This window comes from Ranitomeya imitator, chromosome 6, assembly GCF_032444005.1.
Source record: "Ranitomeya imitator isolate aRanImi1 chromosome 6, aRanImi1.pri, whole genome shotgun sequence".
NCBI classification, from domain to species: domain Eukaryota; kingdom Metazoa; phylum Chordata; class Amphibia; order Anura; family Dendrobatidae; genus Ranitomeya; species Ranitomeya imitator.
This window is the reverse complement of record NC_091287.1, coordinates 60,865,055-60,887,887: the sequence shown is the minus strand read 5'-3', so window position 1 is coordinate 60,887,887 and position 22,833 is coordinate 60,865,055. Positions and strand designations below refer to the sequence as shown.

Genomic DNA, 22,833 nt, shown 5'->3' with positions numbered 1-22,833 from the left:
TCAAAAAAAAAAAATAGTGGGTAAAAGAATTATCAATCCAAATATACAGGATACCTTGAGGGGTGAATATCCGTGAGCACACACGCCTCAACACGCGGTCCGGGTGGACTCGGCGCACGCGCCATCAGGAGGTCCCGGAAGTCCGGGGGCACCGTGTCACGTGACCGGATGCACGGCACTGCGGATCCGGCGTTACCAAGGCCACGGCGACGCGATACCCCAGAGTCCAGGGACACAGACCGCGTGTGCGCACAGCCAGGAGCGCGCCATCATGAGCCAAAGTAAAGGAATGGGGACAAATTGAAAGAATGGATAATAGTGTCATTATGGCCAATATAGAGAAGATTACCATAACATAGATGCAAGGGCTAAGACCGGATTATACACAGACCAAGCTAAATATCAAATATACTAGTGACCCATTAACCCATTCGTACTAAAACAGGATAAATCCAAAGAAAAATAGGCTACAGAGACTACATATGGAAGAGAAAAAAATGTAACATAAGACAAAAAAATTATGGAATATAATAAATGATAAATAATACCTCATAAATAACTACACATAATCTAATATATAAAGCTGAATGTGTGTATGTATGTCCGGGATTGGCATCTGCACCGTCGCAGCTACAGCCACAAAATTTTGCACAGTCACACGTCTGGACCCCGAGAGCGTCATAGGCTATGTTGTGAGGTGAAATTTTAACCCCGCGCGTTCCAATTCACCAAACAATTTTGCCCCTATCTACATAATGGGGAAAAAAGTGAAAGGAAAAGTGTTGGAGGCGTTGAAGCTACAGCCACAAAATTTTGCACAGTCACACGTCTGGACCCCGAGAGCGTCATAGGCTATGTTGTGAGGTGAAATTTTAACCCCGCGCATTCCAATTCACCAAACAATTTTGCCCCTATCTACATAATGGGAAAAAATGAAAGGAAAAGTGTTGGAGGCAAATTGACAGCTGCCAGATGTGAACAAGGGGGACTTAAAGAGTGAGAGCGATGGCGCCAAAGAGTATATACCGTACAGTTGCTAAGGTGGGGCCCCGACATGGGATACTCACCACACACGGGGATATGAACACACACCCAAAATGCGCCACACACTTCCACGTGCTTGAACACATATCACCCTCAGCACACATTTCACCACACATTCTCCAACCTCGCCACATAAAAGTCGAAACACAAAAGTCGCCGCTCAAAACTCGCCACGCGCAGAACTCGCCACATGCAAAAACTAGGCTCTTGCAAAACTCGCCACAAGTGCAAAACTCACCTCATGGAAAACTCGCCACACGCAAAACTTGCACATGCGGAAAAATTGCCACATGCACAAAAGTTGCAACACATGCAAAATTTCTTCACACAAAACTTGCACATACTCAAAAGGCACCACACAAAACTCGCCACGTGCAAAACTCGCCATGCGCAAAACTTGCTGCACACAAGTTGCTACACTAACCTGTCACATGCAACTCGACACACAAAAAGTTGCTACACGCATGTTGCCACACACAACTCATCTCACAAAAGTCACTACATACATGTCGCCACACGCAACTCAACACACACAACTTGACAAACGAAACTCGCCCTAAAACACACACAAGTCTGGTCTTATCCTTCAAAAATAAAAATCTGATTAATAAGCAGACAAACTACAACAAATGTACCATATAGGAAATACGGCAGCTGTCAGTCACATGACCTGTCTATTATGTGTATGTGTGAGCTAATATATACTGCCAGGGGGAGGGCTTCCTGCTGGCTGGGGATTTATCAGGCTGCCAACTTAGCTTACAAATACTGAGGTAAAAATACTGAGCAAATAACGTGTGAACGAGGTCTAATACAGGAGGAGATGACACACAGGTATATACTATATACAGGAGAGATGACACAGGTATATACTATATAGAGGAGGAGATGACATACAGGTACATATATATATATATACAGGAGGAGATGACATACAGGTATATACTATATACAGGAGGAGATGACACACAGGTATATACTATATACAGGAGCAATGACCTACAGGTATATACTATATACAGGAGGAGATGACATACAGGTATATGCTATATATAGAAGATGACATGCAGGTATATACTATATACAGGAGGAGATGACAGATATATACTATATACAGGGGAGATGACACAGGTATTTACTATATACAGGAGGAGATGACATACAGGTATATACTATATATAGAAGGAGATGACATTCAGGTATATACTATATACAGGAGATGACATACAGATGTATACTATATATAAGGGAGATGACAAACATGTATATACTGAGGTGATGAGGTGCAAATGAGAGGTGTGAGGTGAAAATGAAAAGGTGTGAGTGCAAAATGAGAGGGGTGAGGAAAAATAATGGAGTGATCAGAAAATGACAGATGTGAGGTTGAAATGACAAGTGTTAGGGGGGAATGAGAGGAGTGAGGGAGAAAATGAGAGATGTGAGGGAGAAAATGAGAGGCGGGATGGGAAAATAAGAGAAGTGACGTGCTATAACTAACCACAGGTATTTACTATGCCCAGGCAACGCCGGGCTCTTCAGCTAGTACTAAATAAATATATAAAAAAAAAATAATTAAAGAAGTGATAAGCAAAGGCAAATAAATCACTCCATGATATATTGTTCCATCCTATACTATGATTATTTTTGCTTATTTTTCCCTTATTATTTTTCCCTTATTATTTACTTATTATTTTTTATTTTTATCATTTTTATTATTATTTATTTTTATAATCTTATTTTCTTTTGCCTATTATCATTTATTTATTTGTTTTATATATTTCTTAAGTATTATTATTTATTATTATTTATGTGTAGTTATTTAGGAGGTATTTTTCATTCATTTTTTTGTCTTATGTTACATTTTTTCTCTTCTATATGTAGTCTCTGTAGCCTATTTTTCTTTGGATTTATCCTGTTTTTAGTACTAATGGGTTAATGGGTCACTAGTATATTTGATATTTAGCTTGGTCTGTGTATAATCCGGTCTTAGCCCTTGCATCTATGTTATGGTAATCTTCTCTATATCTGGGATTTGCTTTTCTTTTAGTGCATGTCTTAGGTGATGGTTTTACTTTTATATTGAGTGGTTTCCACTCATTTCCACCACATACTTCACACGCTGTATTTAATATATATTTACATATTTTATACCATATATACTAGAGTATAAGCCGACCCGAGTATAAGCCAACCCCCCTAATTTTGCAACAAAAAAACGGGAAAACTTATTGACTCGAGTATAAGCCTAGGGTGGGAAATGCAGCAGCTACCGGTAAATGTAAAAAATAAATAGATACCAATAAAAGTAAAATGAATTGAGACATCAGTAGGTTAAGTGTTTTTGAATATCCATATTGAATCATGAGCCCCATATAATGCTCCATACTGTTCATTATGGCCCCATAAGATGATCCATACAAAATACGCCCCATATAATGCTACATACAGTTCAATATGGCCCCACAAGATCAACATACAAAATAGGCCCCATATAATGCTCCATACAGTTAATTATGGCCCCATAAGATGCTCCATATACAAATATGCCCCCTATAATGCTCCATGCAGTTCTTTATGGCCCCATAAGATGCCCCATATAATGCTCCATTCAGTTCTTTATGGCCCCATAGATGCTCCATGCAGTTCTTTATGGCCCCATAGATACCCCATATAATGCTCCATGCAGTTCTTTATGGCCCCATAGATACCCCATATAATGCTCCATGCAGTTATGTCCCCATAGATGCTCCATATATTGCTCCATGCAGTTCTTATGGCCCCATAGATACCCCATATAATGCTCCATGCAGTTATGTCCCCATAGATGCTCCATATAATGCTCCATGTAGTTATGTCCCCATAGATGCTCCATATAATGCTCCATGTAGTTATGTCCCCATAGATGCTCCATATAATGCTCCATGCAGTTATGGCCCCATAGATGCCCCATATAATGACCCATGCAGTTATGCCCCATAGATGCCCCATATAATGCTCCATACTGTTCATTATGGCCCCATAAGATGATCCATACAAAATACGCCCCATATAATGCTCCATACAGTTCAATATGGCCCCACAAGATCAACATACAAAATAGGCCCCATATAATGCTCCATACAGTTAATTATGGCCCCATAAGATGCTCCATATACAAATATGCCCCCTATAATGCTCCATGCAGTTCTTTATGGCCCCATAAGATGCCCCATATAATGCTCCATTCAGTTCTTTATGGCCCCATAGATGCTCCATGCAGTTCTTTATGGCCCCATAGATACCCCATATAATGCTCCATGCAGTTCTTTATGGCCCCATAGATACCCCATATAATGCTCCATGCAGTTATGTCCCCATAGATGCTCCATATATTGCTCCATGCAGTTCTTATGGCCCCATAGATACCCCATATAATGCTCCATGCAGTTATGTCCCCATAGATGCTCCATATAATGCTCCATGTAGTTATGTCCCCATAGATGCTCCATATAATGCTCCATGTAGTTATGTCCCCATAGATGCTCCATATAATGCTCCATGCAGTTATGGCCCCATAGATGCCCCATATAATGACCCATGCAGTTATGCCCCATAGATGCCCCATATAATGCTCCATACTGTTCATTATGGCCCCATAAGATGATCCATACAAAATACGCCCCATATAATGCTCCATACAGTTCAATATGGCCCCACAAGATCAACATACAAAATAGGCCCCATATAATGCTCCATACAGTTAATTATGGCCCCATAAGATGCTCCATATACAAATATGCCCCCTATAATGCTCCATGCAGTTCTTTATGGCCCCATAAGATGCCCCATATAATGCTCCATTCAGTTCTTTATGGCCCCATAGATGCTCCATGCAGTTCTTTATGGCCCCATAGATACCCCATATAATGCTCCATGCAGTTCTTTATGGCCCCATAGATACCCCATATAATGCTCCATGCAGTTATGTCCCCATAGATGCTCCATATATTGCTCCATGCAGTTCTTATGGCCCCATAGATACCCCATATAATGCTCCATGCAGTTATGTCCCCATAGATGCTCCATATAATGCTCCATGTAGTTATGTCCCCATAGATGCTCCATATAATGCTCCATGTAGTTATGTCCCCATAGATGCTCCATATAATGCTCCATGTAGTTATGTCCCCATAGATGCTCCATATAATGCTCCATGCAGTTATGGCCCCATAGATGCCCCATATAATGACCCATGCAGTTATGCCCCATAGATGCCCCATATAATGCTCCATGCAGTTCATTATGGCCCTATAGATGCTCCATATAATGCTCCATGCAGTTATGGCCCCATAGATGCCCCATATAATGCTCCATGCAGTTATGGCCCCATAGATGCTCCATATAATGATCCATATAATGCTCCATGCAGTTATGGCCCCATAGATGCCCCATATAATGACCAATGCAGTTATGGCCCCATAGATGCCCCATATAATGACCAATGCAGTTATGGCCCCATAGATGCCCCATATAATGCTCCATGCAGTTCATTATGGCCCCATATACAGGTCCTTCTCAAAAAATTAGCATATAGTGTTAAATTTCATTATTTACCATAATGTAATGATTACAATTAAACTTTCATATATTATAGATTCATTATCCACCAACTGAAATTTGTCAGGTCTTTTATTGTTTTAATACTGATGATTTTGGCATACAACTCCTGATAACCCAAAAAACCTGTCTCAATAAATTAGCATATCAAGAAAAGGTTCTCTAAACGACCTATTACCCTAATCTTCTGAATCAACTAATTAACTCTAAACACATGCAAAAGATACCCGAGGCTTTTATAAACTCCCTGCCTGGTTCATTACTCAAAACCCCCATCATGGGTAAGACTAGCGACCTGACAGATGTCAAGAAGGCCATCATTGACACCCTCAAGCAAGAGGGTAAGACCCAGAGAGAAATTTCTCAACAAATAGGCTGTTCCCAGAGTGCTGTATCAAGGCACCTCAATGGTAAGTCTGTTGGAAGGAAACAATGTGGCAGAAAACGCTGTACAACGAGAAGAGGAGACCGGACCCTGAGGAAGATTGTGGAGAAGGACCGATTCCAGACCTTGGGGAACCTGAGGAAGCAGTGGACTGAGTCTGGTGTGGAAACATCCAGAGCCACCGTGCACAGGCGTGTGCAGGAAATGGGCTACAGGTGCCGCATTCCCCAGGTAAAGCCACTTTTGAACCATAAACAGCGGCAGAGGCGCCTGACCTGGGCTACAGAGAAGCAGCACTGGACTGTTGCCAAGTGGTCCCAAGTACTTTTTTCTGATGAAAGCAAATTTTGCATGTCATTCGGAAATCAAGGTGCCAGAGTCTGGAGGAAGACTGGGGAGAAGGAAATGCCAAAATGCCTGAAGTCCAGTGTCAAGTACCCACAGTCAGTGATGGTGTGGGGTGCCATGTCAGCTGCTGGTGTTGGTCCACTGTGTTTCATCAAGGGCAGGGTCAATGCAGCTAGCTATCAGGAGATTTTGGAGCACTTCATGCTTCCATCGGCTGAAATGCTTTATGGAGATGAAGATTTCATTTTTCAGCACGACCTGGCACCTGCTCACAGTGCCAAAACCACTGGTAAATGGTTTACTGACCATGGTATTACTGTGCTCAATTGGCCTGCCAACTCTCCTGACCTGAACCCCATAGAGAATCTGTGGGATATTGTGAAGAGAAAGTTGAGAGACGCAAGACCCAACACTCTGGATGAGCTTAAGGCCGCTATTGAAGCATCCTGGGCCTCCATAACATCTCAGCAGTGTCACAGGCTGATTGCCTCCATGCCACGCCGCATTGAAGCAGTCGTTTCTGCCAAAGGATTCCCGACCAAGTATTGAGTGCATAACTGAACATTATTATTTGATGGTTTTTTTGTTTGTTATTAAAAAACACTTTTATTTGATTGGATGGGTGAAATATGCTAATTTATTGAGACAGGTTTTTTGGGTTATCAGGAGTTGTATGCCAAAATCATAAGTATTAAAACAATAAAAGACCTGACAAATTTCAGTTGGTGGATAATGAATCTATAATATATGAAAGTTTAATTGTAATCATTACATTATGGTAAATAATGAAATTTAACACTATATGCTAATTTTTTGAGAAGGACCTGTAATGCTCCATGCAGTTATGGCCCCATAGATGTCCCATATAATGCTCCATGCAGTTATGGCCCCATAGATGTCCCATATAATGCTCCATGCAGTTATGGCCCCATAGATGCCCCATATAATGCTCCATGCAGTTATGGCCCCATGGATGCTCCATATAATGCTCCATGCAGTTATGGCCCCATAGATGCCCCATATAATGCTCCATGCAGTTCTTTATGGCCCCATAGATGCTCCATATAGCATTGTGCCACATGTAATGCTGCTGCACTAAAAAAAAAAAAAAAAAAAAATGACATACTCACCTCTCGTCGCTGCTCCTCAGCGTCCCGTCTCTCCGCACTGACTGTTCAGGCAGAGGGCGGCGCGCACACTAAAATGTCATCGCGCTCTCTGACCTGAACAATCACAGCAGAGGACGCGGAAGACGAGGCGGCGGCGGAACGCGAAAAGGTGAATATGAAATACTCACCTGCTCCTGGCGCGGGCCCTGCATGTCCCACGTCTCCGGGAGCAGCAGCTTCTTCCTGTAGTGAGCGGTCACGTGGCACCGCTCATTACAGTAATGAATATGCGGCTCCACCCCTATGGGAGTGGAGTCCATATTCATAACTTTAAATGAGCGGTACCAGTGACCGCTGAACAAGGGAAGAAGCTGCTGCGTCCGAAGACCGTGGGACATGCGGGGACCATGCCAGGAGCAGGTGAGTATTTGACAGGCGTCGCTCCCCCTCACCCACCGACCACCCGGCTTCCATGACTCTAGTATAAGCCGAGAGGGGCACTTTCAGCCCATTTTTTTGGGCTGAAAATCTCGGCTTATACTCGAGTCATGAAAGCCGGGGGGTCGGTGGGTGAGGGGGAGCGACGCCTGTCAAATACTCACCTGCTCCTGTGCATACAAGTCTCTGTATGTATGTATGTATGTATGTATGTATGTATATGCCTGTGCATACAAGTCTCTGTATGTATGTATGTGCCTGTGCACACAAGTCTCTGTATGTATGTATGTGCCTGTGCATACAAGTGCTCTGCTTATGCATATAGCTGCGTTTTGTATACGTGTGTTTGTATGCGCACTACATGTATGTACGTATAAACCAGAAAAATGCTGCTCATTCATCAGGTGAATGGATTGTTTATGGTGGAACAAAAAAAAAAAAAAATCAATGTCCAAACCAGCACATCGGCGGATGTAATGGTAAATACCTGCGTTATAACAACTGAACACTTATTAGCCCGATACGACAGATGCTATAAGGTAGCCCATTACTGGACAGCTCCTCTGTGCCCCATAGAAAATAAACACAAAATCGATTACCACTTGGGGATGACCATTCCCGGCCATGTCAGCTCCACTATTCTCAGTGGTACATATGACGTCATTGTGTCACGTAACCACTGACATTGTGGGAACGGCACAGCTGTGGGGGGGGGGGGGGGGGGGCGGGAAGTATTGTTTTTATTTTATATGGGGCACTGAAGGGATTACATGCCCCATATAACACCCATTTATAGATAACCATTTAGCCAAAGGGCACAGGGCTCGGGGCCTGCTTCACGCACAGACAACCACATAGTAACATAGTTAGTAAGGCCGAAAAAAGACATTTGTCCATCCAGTTCAGCCTATATTCCATCATAATAAATCCCCAGATCTACGTCCTTCTACAGAACCTAATTGTATGATACAATATTGTTCTGCTCCAGGAAGACATCCAGGCCTCTCTTGAACCCCTCGACTGAGTTCGCCATCACCACCTCCTCAGGCAAGCAATTCCAGATTCTCACTGCCCTAACAGTAAAGAATCCTCTTCTATGTTGGTGGAAAAACCTTCTCTCCTCCAGACGCAAAGAATGCCCCCTTGTGCCCGTCACCTTCCTTGGTATAAACAGATCCTCAGCGAGATATTTGTATTGTCCCCTTATATACTTATACATTGTTATTAGATCGCCCCTCAGTCGTCTTTTTTCTAGACTAAATAATCCTAATTTCGCTAATCTATCTGGATATTGTAGTTCTCCCATCCCCTTTATTAATTTTGTTGCCCTCCTTTGTACTCTCTCTAGTTCCATTATATCCTTCCTGAGCACCGGTGCCCAAAACTGGACACAGTACTCCATGTGCGGTCTAACTAGGAATTTGTACAGAGGCAGTATAATGCTCTCATCATGTGTATCCAGACCTCTTTTAATGCACCCCATGATCCTGTTTGCCTTGGCAGCTGCTGCCTGGCACTGGCTGCTCCAGGTAAGTTTATCATTAACTAGGATCCCCAAGTCCTTCTCCCTGTCAGATTTACCCAGTGGTTTCCCGTTCAGTGTGTAATGGTGATATTGATTCCCTCTTCCCATGTGTATAACCTTACATTTATCATTGTTAAACCTCATCTGCCACCTTTCAGCCCAAGTTTCCAACTTATCCAGATCCATCTGTAGCAAGAATACTATCTTCTCTTGTATTAACTGCTTTACATAGTTTTGTATCATCTGCAAATATCGATATTTTACTGTGTAAACCTTCTACCAGATCATTAATGAATATGTTGAAGAGAATAGGTCCCAATACCGACCCCTGCGGTACCCCACTGGTCACAGCAACCCAGTTAGAGACTATACCATTTATAACCACCCTCTGCTTTCTATCACTAAGCCAGTTACTAACCCATTTACACACATTTTCCCCCAGACCAAGCATTCTCATTTTGTGTACCAACCTCTTGTGCGGCACGGTATCAAACGCTTTGGAAAAATCGAGATATACCACGTCCAATGACTCACCGTGGTCCAGCCTATAGCTTACCTCTTCATAAAAACTGATTAGATTGGTTTGACAGGAGCGATTTCTCATAAACCCATGCTGATATGGAGTTAAACAGTTATTCTCATTGAGATAATCCAGAATAACATCCCTCAGAAACCCTTCAAATATTTTACCAACAATAGAGGTTAGACTTACTGGCCTATAATTTCCAGGTTCACTTTTAGAGCCCTTTTTGAATATTGGCACCACATTTGCTATGCGCCAATCCTGCGGAACAGACCCTGTCGCTATAGAGTCCCTAAAAATAAGAAATAATGGTTTATCTATTACATTACTTAGTTCTCTTAGTACTCGTGGGTGTATGCCATCCGGACCCGGAGATTTATCTATTTTAATCTTATTTAGCCGGTTTCGCACCTCTTCTTGGGTTAGATTGGTGACCCTTAATATAGGGTTTTCATTGTTTCTTGGGATTTCACCTAGCATTTCATTTTCCACCGTGAATACCGTGGAGAAGAAGGTGTTTAATATGTTAGCTTTTTCCTCGTCATCTACAACCATTCTTTCCTCACTATTTTTTAAGGGGCCTACATTTTCAGTTTTTATTCTTTTACTATTGATATAGTTGAAGAACAGTTTGGGATTAGTTTTACTCTCCTTAGCAATGTGCTTCTCTGTTTCCTTTTTGGCAGCTTTAATTAGTTTTTTAGATAAAGTATTTTTTCTCCCTATAGTTTTTTAGAGCTTCAATGGTGCCATCCTGCTTTAGTAGTGCAAATGCTTTATTTTTACTGTTAATTGCTTGTCTTACTTCTTTGTTTAGCCACATTGGGTTTTTCCTATTTCTAGTCCTTTTATTCCCACAAGGTATAAACCGCTTACACTGCCTATTTAGGATGTTCTTAAACATTTCCCATTTATTATCTGTATTCTCATTTCTGAGGATATTGTCCCAGTCTACCAGATTAAGGGCATCTCTAAGCTGGTCAAACTTTGCCTTCCTAAAGTTCAGTGTTTTTGTGACTCCCTGACAAGTCCCCCTAGTGAAAGACAGGTGAAACTGCACAATATTGTGGTCGCTATTTCCTAAATGCCCAACCACCTGCAGATTTGTTATTCTGTCAGGTCTATTAGATAGTATTAGGTCTAAAAGTGCTGCTCCTCTGGTTGGATTCTGCACCAATTGTGAAAGATAATTTTTCTTGGTTATTAGCAGAAACCTGTTGCCTTTATGGGTTTCACAGGTTTCTGTTTCCCAGTTAATATCCGGGTAGTTAAAGTCCCCCATAACCAGGACCTCATTATGGGTTGCAGCTTCATCTATCTGCTTTAGAAGTAGACTTTCCATGGTTTCTGTTATATTTGGGGGTTTGTAACAGACCCCAATGAGAATTTTGTTACCATTTTTCCCTCCATGAATTTCGACCCATATGGACTCGACATCCTCATTTCCTTCGCTAATATCCTCCCTTAAAGTGGACTTTAGACAAGACTTTACATAGAGACAAACCCCTCCTCCTCTCCGATTTTTACAATCCTTTCTAAAACAGACTGACTAAACAGACCACCACAAATATGAATAAGCAATTTTTTATTTTATATTGCATACCAGATGTATGTTGTTCCATAAACAGATGTATGTTGTTCCATAAACATATCACCTATCCCTTAGTAATGCATGATTTCTCTGGGACCACAAGATCCCGTGTGAATGGAGCAGTACTGAACATGTGTGACCACTGCTGCACTTACCGTCTAGAGAAGTAGTGGTCACACATGCTCACTACCACTCCAATAACACTGGGACCATTTCTGCTATCAGTGGGCATCTTAGCAGCTTGATCCCTTAGCAGCTTCTTGCCCACAGCGCCCACTACCCCTCTTAGCTGCTCAGCCCTGCTCCTCAAAAACCAGCTTCTCTACCATGACAGAAGATCAGCTCTCCACCCTCCTGTCAAGATCACACCTCACCACCTGCACGCTTGACCCGCTCCCATCCCACCTCATCCCTAACCTTTCCACGGTCTTCATCCCAACCCTAACGCACCTCTTCAACCTCTCACTCACAACAGGTGTCTTTCCCTCAACCTTCAAGCATGCCAAGATCACACCCATCCTCAAAAAGCCCTCCCTCGACCCATCCTCTGTGTCTAGCTATCGCCCGATATCTCTTCTCCCTTATGCCTCCAAACTGCTGGAGCAACACGTCCATCTTGAACTGTCCTCCCACTTCTCCTCCTGCTCCCTCTTTGATCGGTTACAATCAGGCTTCCGTTCCCATCACTCAACTGAAACTGCCCTAACTAAAGTCACCAATGACCTACTAACTGCCAGGAGCAAGCAACACTACTCTGTCCTCCTTCTCCTGGACCTGTCTTCTGCCTTTGACACTGTACACCACTCCCTTTTGCTACAAATCCTCTCATCCCTTGGCATCACAGACTTGGCCCTTTCCTGGATCTCGTCATATCTGACAGACCGAACATTCAGTGTCTCCCTCCCCCACACCACCTCCTCACTTCGCCCCTTGTCAGTCGGTGTTCCTCAAGGCTCTGTTCTAGGACCCCTACTCTTCTCCATCTACACTTTCGGCCTGGGACAGCTCATAGAATCCCACGGTTTGCAGTACCATCTCTATGCTGATGACACGCAGATCTACCTCTCCGGACCTGACATCACCTCCTTACTTACCATAATCCCGCACTGTCTGTCTGCTATTTCAACCTTCTTTCCTGCTCGCTTTCTACAACTGAACATGGACAAAACAGAATTCATCATCCTTCCCCCATCTCACTCTACCCCTCCACCAGACCTATCCATCAATGTCAATGGCTGCTCACTATCCCCAGTCCCACACGCCCGGTGCCTCGGGGTGATCCTCGACTCTGCCCTCTCTTTCAAGCCACATATCCAAGCCCTTGCCTCCTCCTGTCGTCTCAAACTCAAAAATATTTCCCGGATCTGTGCTTTCCTTGACCGCAACACTGCAAAAACGCTAGTGCATGCCCTTATCTCCCGCCTCGACTACTGCAACCTCCTACTCTCTGGACTCCCCTCTAGCACTCTGGCACCACTCCAATCCATCCTACACTCTGCTGCCCGACTAATCCACCTGTCCCCCCCTATTCCCCAGCCTCTCCCCTGTGTCAAGCCCTTCACTGGCTTCCTATCGCCCAGAGACTCCAGTTCAAAACCCTCACACTGACATACAAAGCCATCCACAACCTGTCTCCTCCATACATCTGTGACATGGTCTCCCGGTACCTACCTACACGCAACCTCCGATCCTCCCAAGACCTCCTTCTCTACTCCCCTCTCATCTCTTCTTCCCATAACAGCATCCAGGACTTCTCCCGTGCTTCCCCCATACTCTGGAACTCTCTACCCCAACACATCAGACTCGCGCCTACCATAGAAACCTTCAAAAAGAACCTGAAGACTCATCTCTTCCGACAAGCCTACTGCCTGCAGTGATCCTCAACCTACTGAACAGCCGCACAGCCAGCTCTTCCCTCTCCTAGTGTATCCTCACCCACCCCCTGCAGACTGTGAGCCCTCGCGGGCAGGGTCCTCCCTCCTTATGTACTCGTGTGCCTTGTTATCTGCTCATGTTTAATGTATTTGTCTATATCTGCCCCGTATTCACATGTAAAGCGCCATGGAATAAATGGCGCTATAAAAATGCATAATAATAATAATAATCCCCTGCAATCATACATTTATGGTTGATAATTGGATAACCCCTTTAGGCCTCAGAGATTTCTTTTTTTTTTTTTTTTTACTGTATATAGCCCTAATCACGGCGATCCGCTGATGGTAAAATCTGACACATTAACCAACAAGCACCAACATGAAGAAAATCCGTCCATTCCTCTGCATACGAGAACCATCCCTTACATCTGAATGAGGCGTGCATAGGCCAGAGCAGCAGACATCCCGATCATTTATGTACAGACACGGTACTTACAAGATGGGAACTATCTTTGGCTTCTTGGACTTGCTGTACCTGCGGTTCAGCCACAACTTTAGTATCCTGATCTGAAGTCATGAGCCGTCTGCTTATAGGCTCCTCAGAGAAAACGAGTCACCCCAGAAAGCTGCGGGAGGAGAAAGAAAAATATACGAAAATTAGAAGTCTGATAAGCAATCAGACCAACAATGGATTTCTGTATAATGAGTGAACAAAATGGTATGGGAAATGTGAACAGAAAAACCTTGCACATCCAATTAAAGCAAGAATAACCCAATGCAAGAGGATGTTTTTTTTTAATCATTTCTGAGCCACTCAGGCCAAGGTGGGAAACACCTAAACCCCCCATTAGGGCTCTACCCCAAGATTTGATGGCGTGAAACAGCAGTTCCGGCGTCTCATCACCAAGACCCATGAAACCTAAGTGGTTAGAAATCTTGTATAGTCTCACGTTGCCAGTGGCTGCTTTGTTCATAGATTAACATAAGAGGAACATCCAGGTCTTGGTACGTCACGTGGGAAGCCAGTTTTGCAAGTGTGCCCAAACCCAAGAGTAGGATCACGTGACATTTTTGTCATGATTATTTTGGGGGTAGAAACTGATGAAATGCTAATGCCTCTTTCACACTTCAGTCTTTTGGCGTCAGTCTGAAACCGCCATTTTCCTCAAATAGCGGATCCGCTATTTTCCCATAGACATACATTAGCGACGGATTGTGGCGGATGGTTGTCCGTTCCATCCGCCATGTGACGGATCCGCCGAGATTTGGCGGACGTCATCTAGACATTGACGGACATAACGTTTTTTGTCTGCGCCGAAATGGCGGATCGCGACGGATCCGTCACATCCGCCATTCCATAGAATGGGCGACAGATCCGTTGTGACCGTCATTTGGTGGATCCGTCACCCCAATCAGCTTTTTCAAATGCGCATGCTCCAAAAAGTAGATACTTTTCCCAGACAACCCCCAAGTAACGGATCCGTAAAAAAAAACGTTAGAACCGTTTTCTCAACAATTGTGACGAATCCGTAGATCCATCACTATGTCGGAGCAGACTGACGCCAAACAACTGAAGTGTGGAAGAAGCCCAAGTGTTTTTTTTTTTGTTTGTTTGTTTTTTAAATAAAGGCCTTTATTTTTTTTTCTTTGAATTGGTTTAATAGTCAAATCTGCAGCTTTTCCCCCCCTCATCATATAGAAAAAGTGTTCAGTTGACACGAGGTCTCACACCAATCTGGAAAAGTTAGTTGTAAGCTTGTTTTAAGCTTTTCCAATGTGGTTTTTGGTGCAGAGGACGGCCAACATTTCCCAAAAATAAACAGAATAAATTTCCACTGAATCCTTCCGATTAACATCTTCATATAAAAAAAAACTAATTTCCTGTTCTTATTTCTAGTAAAAGTCCATTTCCTTTCTGAAATACTCAATATGCAATTTCTCAGCAGAGAGCATGTTTTTTTCTGCCTGGCTTCTCCATCAGGAAACTCCTGTTTTCGTTACTTAATGATGAGAATACATACATGGTGTATGGAGAATGGTGTCTGACCTGCTGGCACCATGTTATAGAGCAGGAGGAGCTGATCAGATTCAGATATACCGGTATATCTTTGTGGGAAAAGTTTCAGTAAAACTTGTATTTTATTCATTGAAATCCATGATGCTTATATGGATAGGAGTCCAGTGGGCGGTCTTATCACGGACCAGGACCGCCCAATGGACAACTGCTTACAAACACCAGGGATTTCAATGAATAAAATACAAGCGTTATCTTTTCCTACCATCCTATATATCATTCTGCTCAGCCCTTTATTATTACGGCACTATAAGGTCACAGAACAGACTGCATGTATGTGACAAGTCACCTTTAATAAAGGAGGCATCAGGACTTGCACACAGTGAGACAGGGAAGTGGCACTATCTGTGCTTACATCTTAGGCCAGGTTTTGCATGTTAGGGTTGCCCTGTCTGTGTACAGGCTTGTGAGTCTCCTGATTTAAACACAAGAGCCTATAATATATGCCTATATCGCTGTTTGGTTTGGGTGAGTAGATCTGCTGGCAGTCTGGAAAGTGCGGCCCTTCAGGCTATGTGCACACGTTGCAGATTTTGCTGCGGGTTCGCAGCAGTTTCCCATGCGTTTACAGTACAATGTAAACCTATGGAAAACGCAATTCGCAGTGCCAATGCTGCGGAAAAAAAGGCGTGGAAATGCTGCGCGTTACATTCCGCAGCATGTCAATTCTTTGTACGGATTCCGCAGCAGTTTACACCTGCTCCATAATAGGAATCCGCAGGTGTAAAACCGCAGGTGGAATCCACACAAAATCTGCAGGTAAAACGCAGTGCCTTTTACCTGCGGATTTCTCAAATCCGCTGCAGAATAATCCGCAGAGCTCAAAACTACGTGTGCACATACCCTTAAGGTTTTCCCAGTAAGATGAACACTGAATTAACTTAAAAAAGGTTATCCATTACTACTGGACAACCCCTGCTTAATCATTTCAGTGCCCCATACAGGATAAAAACAATGTATAAATCTCCTCCTGCAGTGGTAACATTCCTGCTAGGTTGGCTCTGATATTACTGGCAAGTCTGCAGTCAATCAGCATCCGGTGATCGCCAGAAGCCTTTACTACTGAAGACCTGACGATAGACTGGATGTCCGCCCTGATGGAATACTAAAGGACTGCAGCGGTCATGTGATTCAATATCTAGTGATCCGACCGGAAAAGCAGCAAGGACATTGCAGGAACTGTGCCATTGTGGGAGGCGATCATACATACATACACATACAGGGTGGGCCATTTATATGGATACACCTAAATACAATGAGAATGGTTGGTGATATCAACATCCTGTTTGTGGCACATTAGTACATGGGAGGGGGGAAACTTTTCAAGATGGGTGGTGACCATGGCAGCCATTTTGGATCCAACTATATTTTTTTTCAATGGGAGGAGGGTCATGTGAAACATCAAACTTATTGAGAATTTCACAAGAAAACAAATGGTGTGATTGGTATTAACCTAACTTTATTCGTTCGCGAGTTATTTACAAGTTTATGACCACTTATAAAATGTGTTCAAGATGACGCACCCCCACATTATGGGTGTCAGGTTCGGGCATTCCTACACGAACAGTTTCCTGGAAAGTGCATTGGTTGTCGTGGGCCAGTTGAATGGCCACCAAGGTCTCCCGGTCTGACCCCCTTAAGGTACCTTCACACAACGATATTGTTAACGATATCGTTGCTATTTGTGACGTAGCAACGATATCGTTAATGAAATCGTTATGTGTGACAGCGACCAACGATCAGGCCCCTGCTGGGAGATCGTTGGTCGCTGAATAAAGTCCAGAACTTTATTTCGTCGCTGGACTCCTGCTGACAACGCTGGATCGGCGTGTGTGACACCGATCCAGCGATGTCTTCACTGGTAACCAGGGTAAACATCGGGTAACTAAGCGCAGGGCCGCGCTTAGTAACCCGATGTTTACCCTGGTTACCATGCTAAAAGTAAAAAAAACCAAACACTAGATACTTACCTACCGCTGTCTGTCCTCCAGCACTGTGCTCTGCACTCCACCTGTACTGGCTGTGAGCCGGTAAGCAGAGCGGTGACGTCACCGCTCTGCTTTCCGGCTCACAGCCAGTACAGGAGGAGTGCAGAGCACAGCGCTGGAGGACAGACAGCGGTAGGTAAGTATCTAGTGTTTTTTTTTTTTTACTTTTAGCATGGTATCCAGGGTAAACATCGGGTTACTAAGCGCGGCCCTGCGCTTAGTTACCCGATGTTTACCCTGGTTACCAGTGAAGACATCGCTGGATCGGTGTCACACACGCCGATCCAGCGATGTCAGCAGGAGTCCAGCGACGAAATAAAGTTCTGGACTTTATTCAGCGACCAACGATCTCCCAGCAGGGGCCTGATCGTTGGTCGCTGTCACACAACGATTTCATTAACGATATCGTTGCTACGTCACAAATAGCAACGATATCGTTAACAATATCGTTATGTGTGAAGGTACCTTAACACTCGCGCCGAGACTGGATGGCGCGGGCACCTGGGGGTGTGGCCCCACTGGACCACAGACCGAACTTCCCTGGAAGGGGCGTAACTAAGTAGCTTCCTAGGTGTTCGCTGGAGCCTCTGATGGTGAGGTCAGACTTGTGCAATAGGAAGCTACCAGGTGCCACTCCAGGGTGGAGTCGGACTGTGGATGCTGATCCCACCGGGGACAAGACACGGGCAGGCAGGCACGGCTGTGACACTGGCTGACAGACGGGTATGGCAGAGGCCCTGACGGGCGGACTGGCTTGACGGAGATACAGGCAGGCAGACGGGCGCGGCTGGCACTGGCAGACAGGACTGATACTCTGGTAGGAACTGGTATTCAGATGGATGTGTGGAAACAGGTAAGAACCTGTTCAGACTGGAGAATATAAAGGAACAGGTAGAGACCTGTAGGGAAAGTTGCAGAATTAAGATAGAGCAAGAGTGGAAGAAAAGCTGAATCGCAGGAGGCGGAGTACGAGTAGAAGGTGGAGAAGGAGAAGGCAGAGCGGAGAAGGAGAAGGCAGAGCAGAGAAGGAGAAGGCAGAGCAGAGAGTAGAGAAGGAGAAGGCAGAGCCAAGAGCGGAGACGCTGGAGGCGGAGCCAAGAGCGGGGACGCTGGAGGCGGAGCCAAGAGCGGGGACGCTGGAGGCGGAGCCAAGAGCGGGGACGCTGGAGGCGGAGCCAAGAGCGGGGACGCTGGAGGCGGAGCCAAGAGCGGGGACGCTGGAGGCGGAGCCAAGAGCGGGGACGCTGGAGGCGGAGCCAAGAGCGGGGACGCTGGAGGCGGAGCCAAGAGCGGGGACGCTGGAGGCGGAGCCAAGAGCGGGGACGCTGGAGGCGGAGCCAAGAGCGGGGACGCTGGAGGCGGAGCCAAGAGCGGGGACGCTGGAGGCGGAGCCAAGAGCGGGGACGCTGGAGGCGGAGCCAAGAGCGGGGACGCTGGAGGCGGAGCCAAGAGCGGGGACGCTGGAGGCGGAGCCAAGAGCGGGGACGCTGGAGGCGGAGCCAAGAGCGGGGACGCTGGAGGCGGAGCCAAGAGCGGGGACGCTGGAGGCGGAGCCAAGAGCGGGGACGCTGGAGGCGGAGCCAAGAGCGGGGACGCTGGAGGCGGAGCCAAGAGCGGGGACGCTGGAGGCGGAGCCAAGAGCGGGGACGCTGGAGGCGGAGCCAAGAGCGGGGACGCTGGAGGCGGAGCCAAGAGCGGGGACGCTGGAGGCGGAGCCAAGAGCGGGGACGCTGGAGGCGGAGCCAAGAGCGGGGACGCTGGAGGCGGAGCCAAGAGCGGGGACGCTGGAGGCGGAGCCAAGAGCGGAGACGCTGGAGGCGGAGCCAAGAGCGGAGACGCTGGAGGCGGAGCCAAGAGCGGAGACGCTGGAGGCGGAGCCAAGAGCGGAGACGCTGGAGGCGGAGCCAGGAGCGGAGACGCTGGAGGCGGAGCCAGGAGCGGAGACGCTGGAGGCGGAGCCAGGAGCGGAGACGCTGGAGGCGGAGCCAAGAGCAGAGACACTGGAGGCGGAGCCAATAGCTAAAGACGTAGAACCGCAAGGAGCGGTGCCAGGTGGAACCGCAAGGAGCGGAGCCGTAGAGCAAAGCCACAGAGAGCGGAGCAAGGTCAGAGAGCAGAGCTGAGAGAAAAGCTGAGAGACACAGAGCCACAGGTTGTGGTAGAATCGAGCAGAGAGAAGCAGAGCCACAGACAGTGGCGAACAGAGCAGAAAGATAAGGCAGAGGTACACACAGCTGAGTGGGAAATGACTAATGACAAAGAAGGAGCAGGGACGGACATAGACCAGAGTACAGACACGGATACACAAACAGAACACAGATGAAGGCCTGCAATAGTGCAGCCCTCAGAGACAGGAAACACACGACCTGGCAGCTCAGTAGCAAATGCTAACTGAGGGGAATAGTTTGCTCAGGCATCCTCCAATGGGTGAGGATGCCTTATGTATCAGAGGCCTCAAGGCTATTGGCCAGAAGCACCTTAGGGAGGTGCACACAGTCTCAATAAGAATCCGGAGTGGCTGGCGCCGCCCCCCTATGCACACAGCCAGGAAGTGTACACAGAGCAGGCCGCCATGAAGCACATGGCATGGAACCAGCAGCAGACAGATCTCACAGCATGGCACTGGGTGAGTGAGTAGATGTAACAGGCAGGTGGGGAATGGAAGGCCATGCAGTGATGCCGGCAGGGTTGTTACATCTATGCTGTGAAGATACGAGATGTGCAGCATCTGAAACAACGGATACTGGAAGCCTGTGCTAGCATTTCATCTGCGGTGTTGCCATCAGTGTGTCAAAAGTGGAAGAAGAGCACTTTGAAGACGGGTGGCTAGACAGACAGACGGGTGGCTAGACAGACAGACAGACGGGTGGCTAGACAGACAGACAGACGGGTGGCTAGACAGACAGACAGACGGGTGGCTAGACAGACAGACAGACGGGTGGCTAGACAGACAGACAGACGGGTGGCTAGACAGACAGACAGACGGGTGGCTAGACAGACAGACAGACGGGTGGCTAGACAGACAGACGGGTGGCTAGACAGACAGACAGACGGGTGGCTAGACAGACAGACAGACGGGTGGCTAGACAGACAGACGGGTGGCTAGACAGACAGACAGACGGGTGGCTAGACAGACAGACAGACGGGTGGCTAGACAGACAGACAGACTGGTGGCTAGACAGACGGGTGGCTAGACAGACAGACGGGTGGCTAGACAGACAGACGGGTGGCTAGACAGACAGACGGGTGGCTAGACAGACAGACGGGTGGCTAGACAGACAGACGGGTGGCTAGACAGACAGACGGGTGGCTAGACAGACAGACGGGTGGCTAGACAGACAGACGGGTGGCTAGACAGACAGACGGGTGGCTAGACAGACAGACGGGTGGCTAGACAGACAGACGGGTGGCTAGACAGACAGACGGGTGGCTAGACAGACAGACGGGTGGCTAGACAGACAGACGGGTGGCTAGACAGACAGACGGGTGGCTAGACAGACAGACGGGTGGCTAGACAGACAGACGGGTGGCTAGACAGACAGACGGGTGGCTAGACAGACAGACGGGTGGCTAGACAGACAGACGGGTGGCTAGACAGACAGACGGGTGGCTAGACAGACAGACAGGTAGACAGGTAGGTAGATAGACAGGTAGGTAGATAGACAGGTAGGTAGATAGACAGGTAGGTAGATAGACAGGTAGGTAGATGGGTAGATAGCTCTGGAGAGATGAAGCAGGGTTTATCCAGTCGTGTACAAAACTTCTTTAGAATTCGTTGTAGAGGAATATATAAATACAAAAACCACAATGCAGTTTTTTGGCTTATTTTACAATGAAAGACATGTTTTTCTTGCAATCCCTTTAAACACACTGATGGTGGTCACCACATATCAATCACATGGGCTTTTGTCAGCCATTTCTGTAGATGTAATAGGATTTAAAAAAAAAAAAAAAATTCTAATAAACTATTAAATACAGTTTAACAGGAAGAAAAATCTCACGCCTTCCTTTACAGCATAATGGATTACTTGGAAAAATGGACACCTTAGGCTAAAATGCTCTATAATGCCTATAAAAAAGCTTTAAGATAAACCACATCAAAGCTAATTAACACATGCTCATAATGAACAGCTTTATAGACGGTTGATTTAAAGGGAGTGTCACCATCAAAACACATATTAAACTAGGTGCCAAATGATTTAGGGAACTTTGCCCCTATAAAAATCCTACCAGCAGGGAAACTGCTACATCCAGGTGCAGTGCTGAGCGCTGACATCAGTAATGTGACCGCTCAGCTCCGCAGGCAGAACACACTGACAGCAGCGTGTGAATTCAGCTGCTGCGAAGAACTCTGACATCAGTATAGCCAGTGAACCGCGGTAACCTAACTGACGAGGGCTTATTTTTTGAGGGACGAGTTGTACTTTTGAATGACATCTTTGGTTTTACCAAGACGTGTACTAGAAAATGGGAAAAAAATTTCCAAGTGCGGTGAAATTGCAAAAAAAAAAAAAAAGTGCAGTCCCACACTGTTTTTTTGTTTGGCTTTTTTGCTAGGTTCACTAAATGCTGAAACTGACCTGCCATTATGATTCTCCAGGTCATTACAAGTTCATAGACACCAAACATGTATAGGTTATTTTTTATCTAGGTGGTGGTGAAAAATTCTAAACTTTGCTTTAAAAAAAAATGTTAAAAAAAATTGTGCCATTTTCCGATACCCGTAGCGTCTCCATTTTCGTGATCTGGGTCAGGTGAGGGCCTATTTTTTGCGTGCCGAGCTGACGTTTTTAGTGATACAACTGTGGTGCAGATATGATCTTTTGATCGCCCGTTATTGCATTTTAATTCAATGACGCAGTGACCGGAAAAAAACAAAAACAGAATTTTGGCGTTTCAATTTTTTTTTTTCTCGCAACGCAGTTTAGTGATCAGGTTAATACTTTTTTTTTTTTTTATTAATAGATTGTGCGATTCTGAACGCGGCGATACCAAATGTGTGTATATTTGATTTTATTTTTTTTGTTTTATTTTGAATGGGGCGAAATGGAGGGGATTTAAACTTTTATATATTTTTTTTATTTATTTCATATTTTTTTTAACATTTTTTTATTTTTATTTTACTTTTGCCATGCTTTAATGGCCTCCAAGGGAGGCCTTGAAGCTGGCATAGCCTGATCGGCTCAGCTACATAGCAGCGATCATCAGACCACAGGGTGGCGCTCACAGAAAGCCGGCATTAGTAACCACAGAGGTCTGAAGGAGACCTCTATGGTTACCATCCTGACGCATCGCTGACCCCCGATCATGTGACAAAGATCGGCGATGAGCGCATTTC

The 22,833-nt window shown here is 45.6% G+C and overlaps 1 protein-coding gene across 1 annotated transcript in view; it reads right to left on the bottom strand.

The window, feature by feature from the left end:
* LARP4B (La ribonucleoprotein 4B) overlaps window positions 1-22,833 on the bottom strand; it is a 101,739-nt gene that overhangs the window by 42,321 nt on the left and 36,585 nt on the right. The window contains exon 3 of the mRNA XM_069729705.1: window positions 13,930-14,059. Within this exon, the coding sequence (XP_069585806.1) occupies window positions 13,930-14,010 (81 nt within the window). The 5' untranslated portion in view covers window positions 14,011-14,059. The remainder of the gene's footprint in view (window positions 1-13,929; window positions 14,060-22,833) is intronic.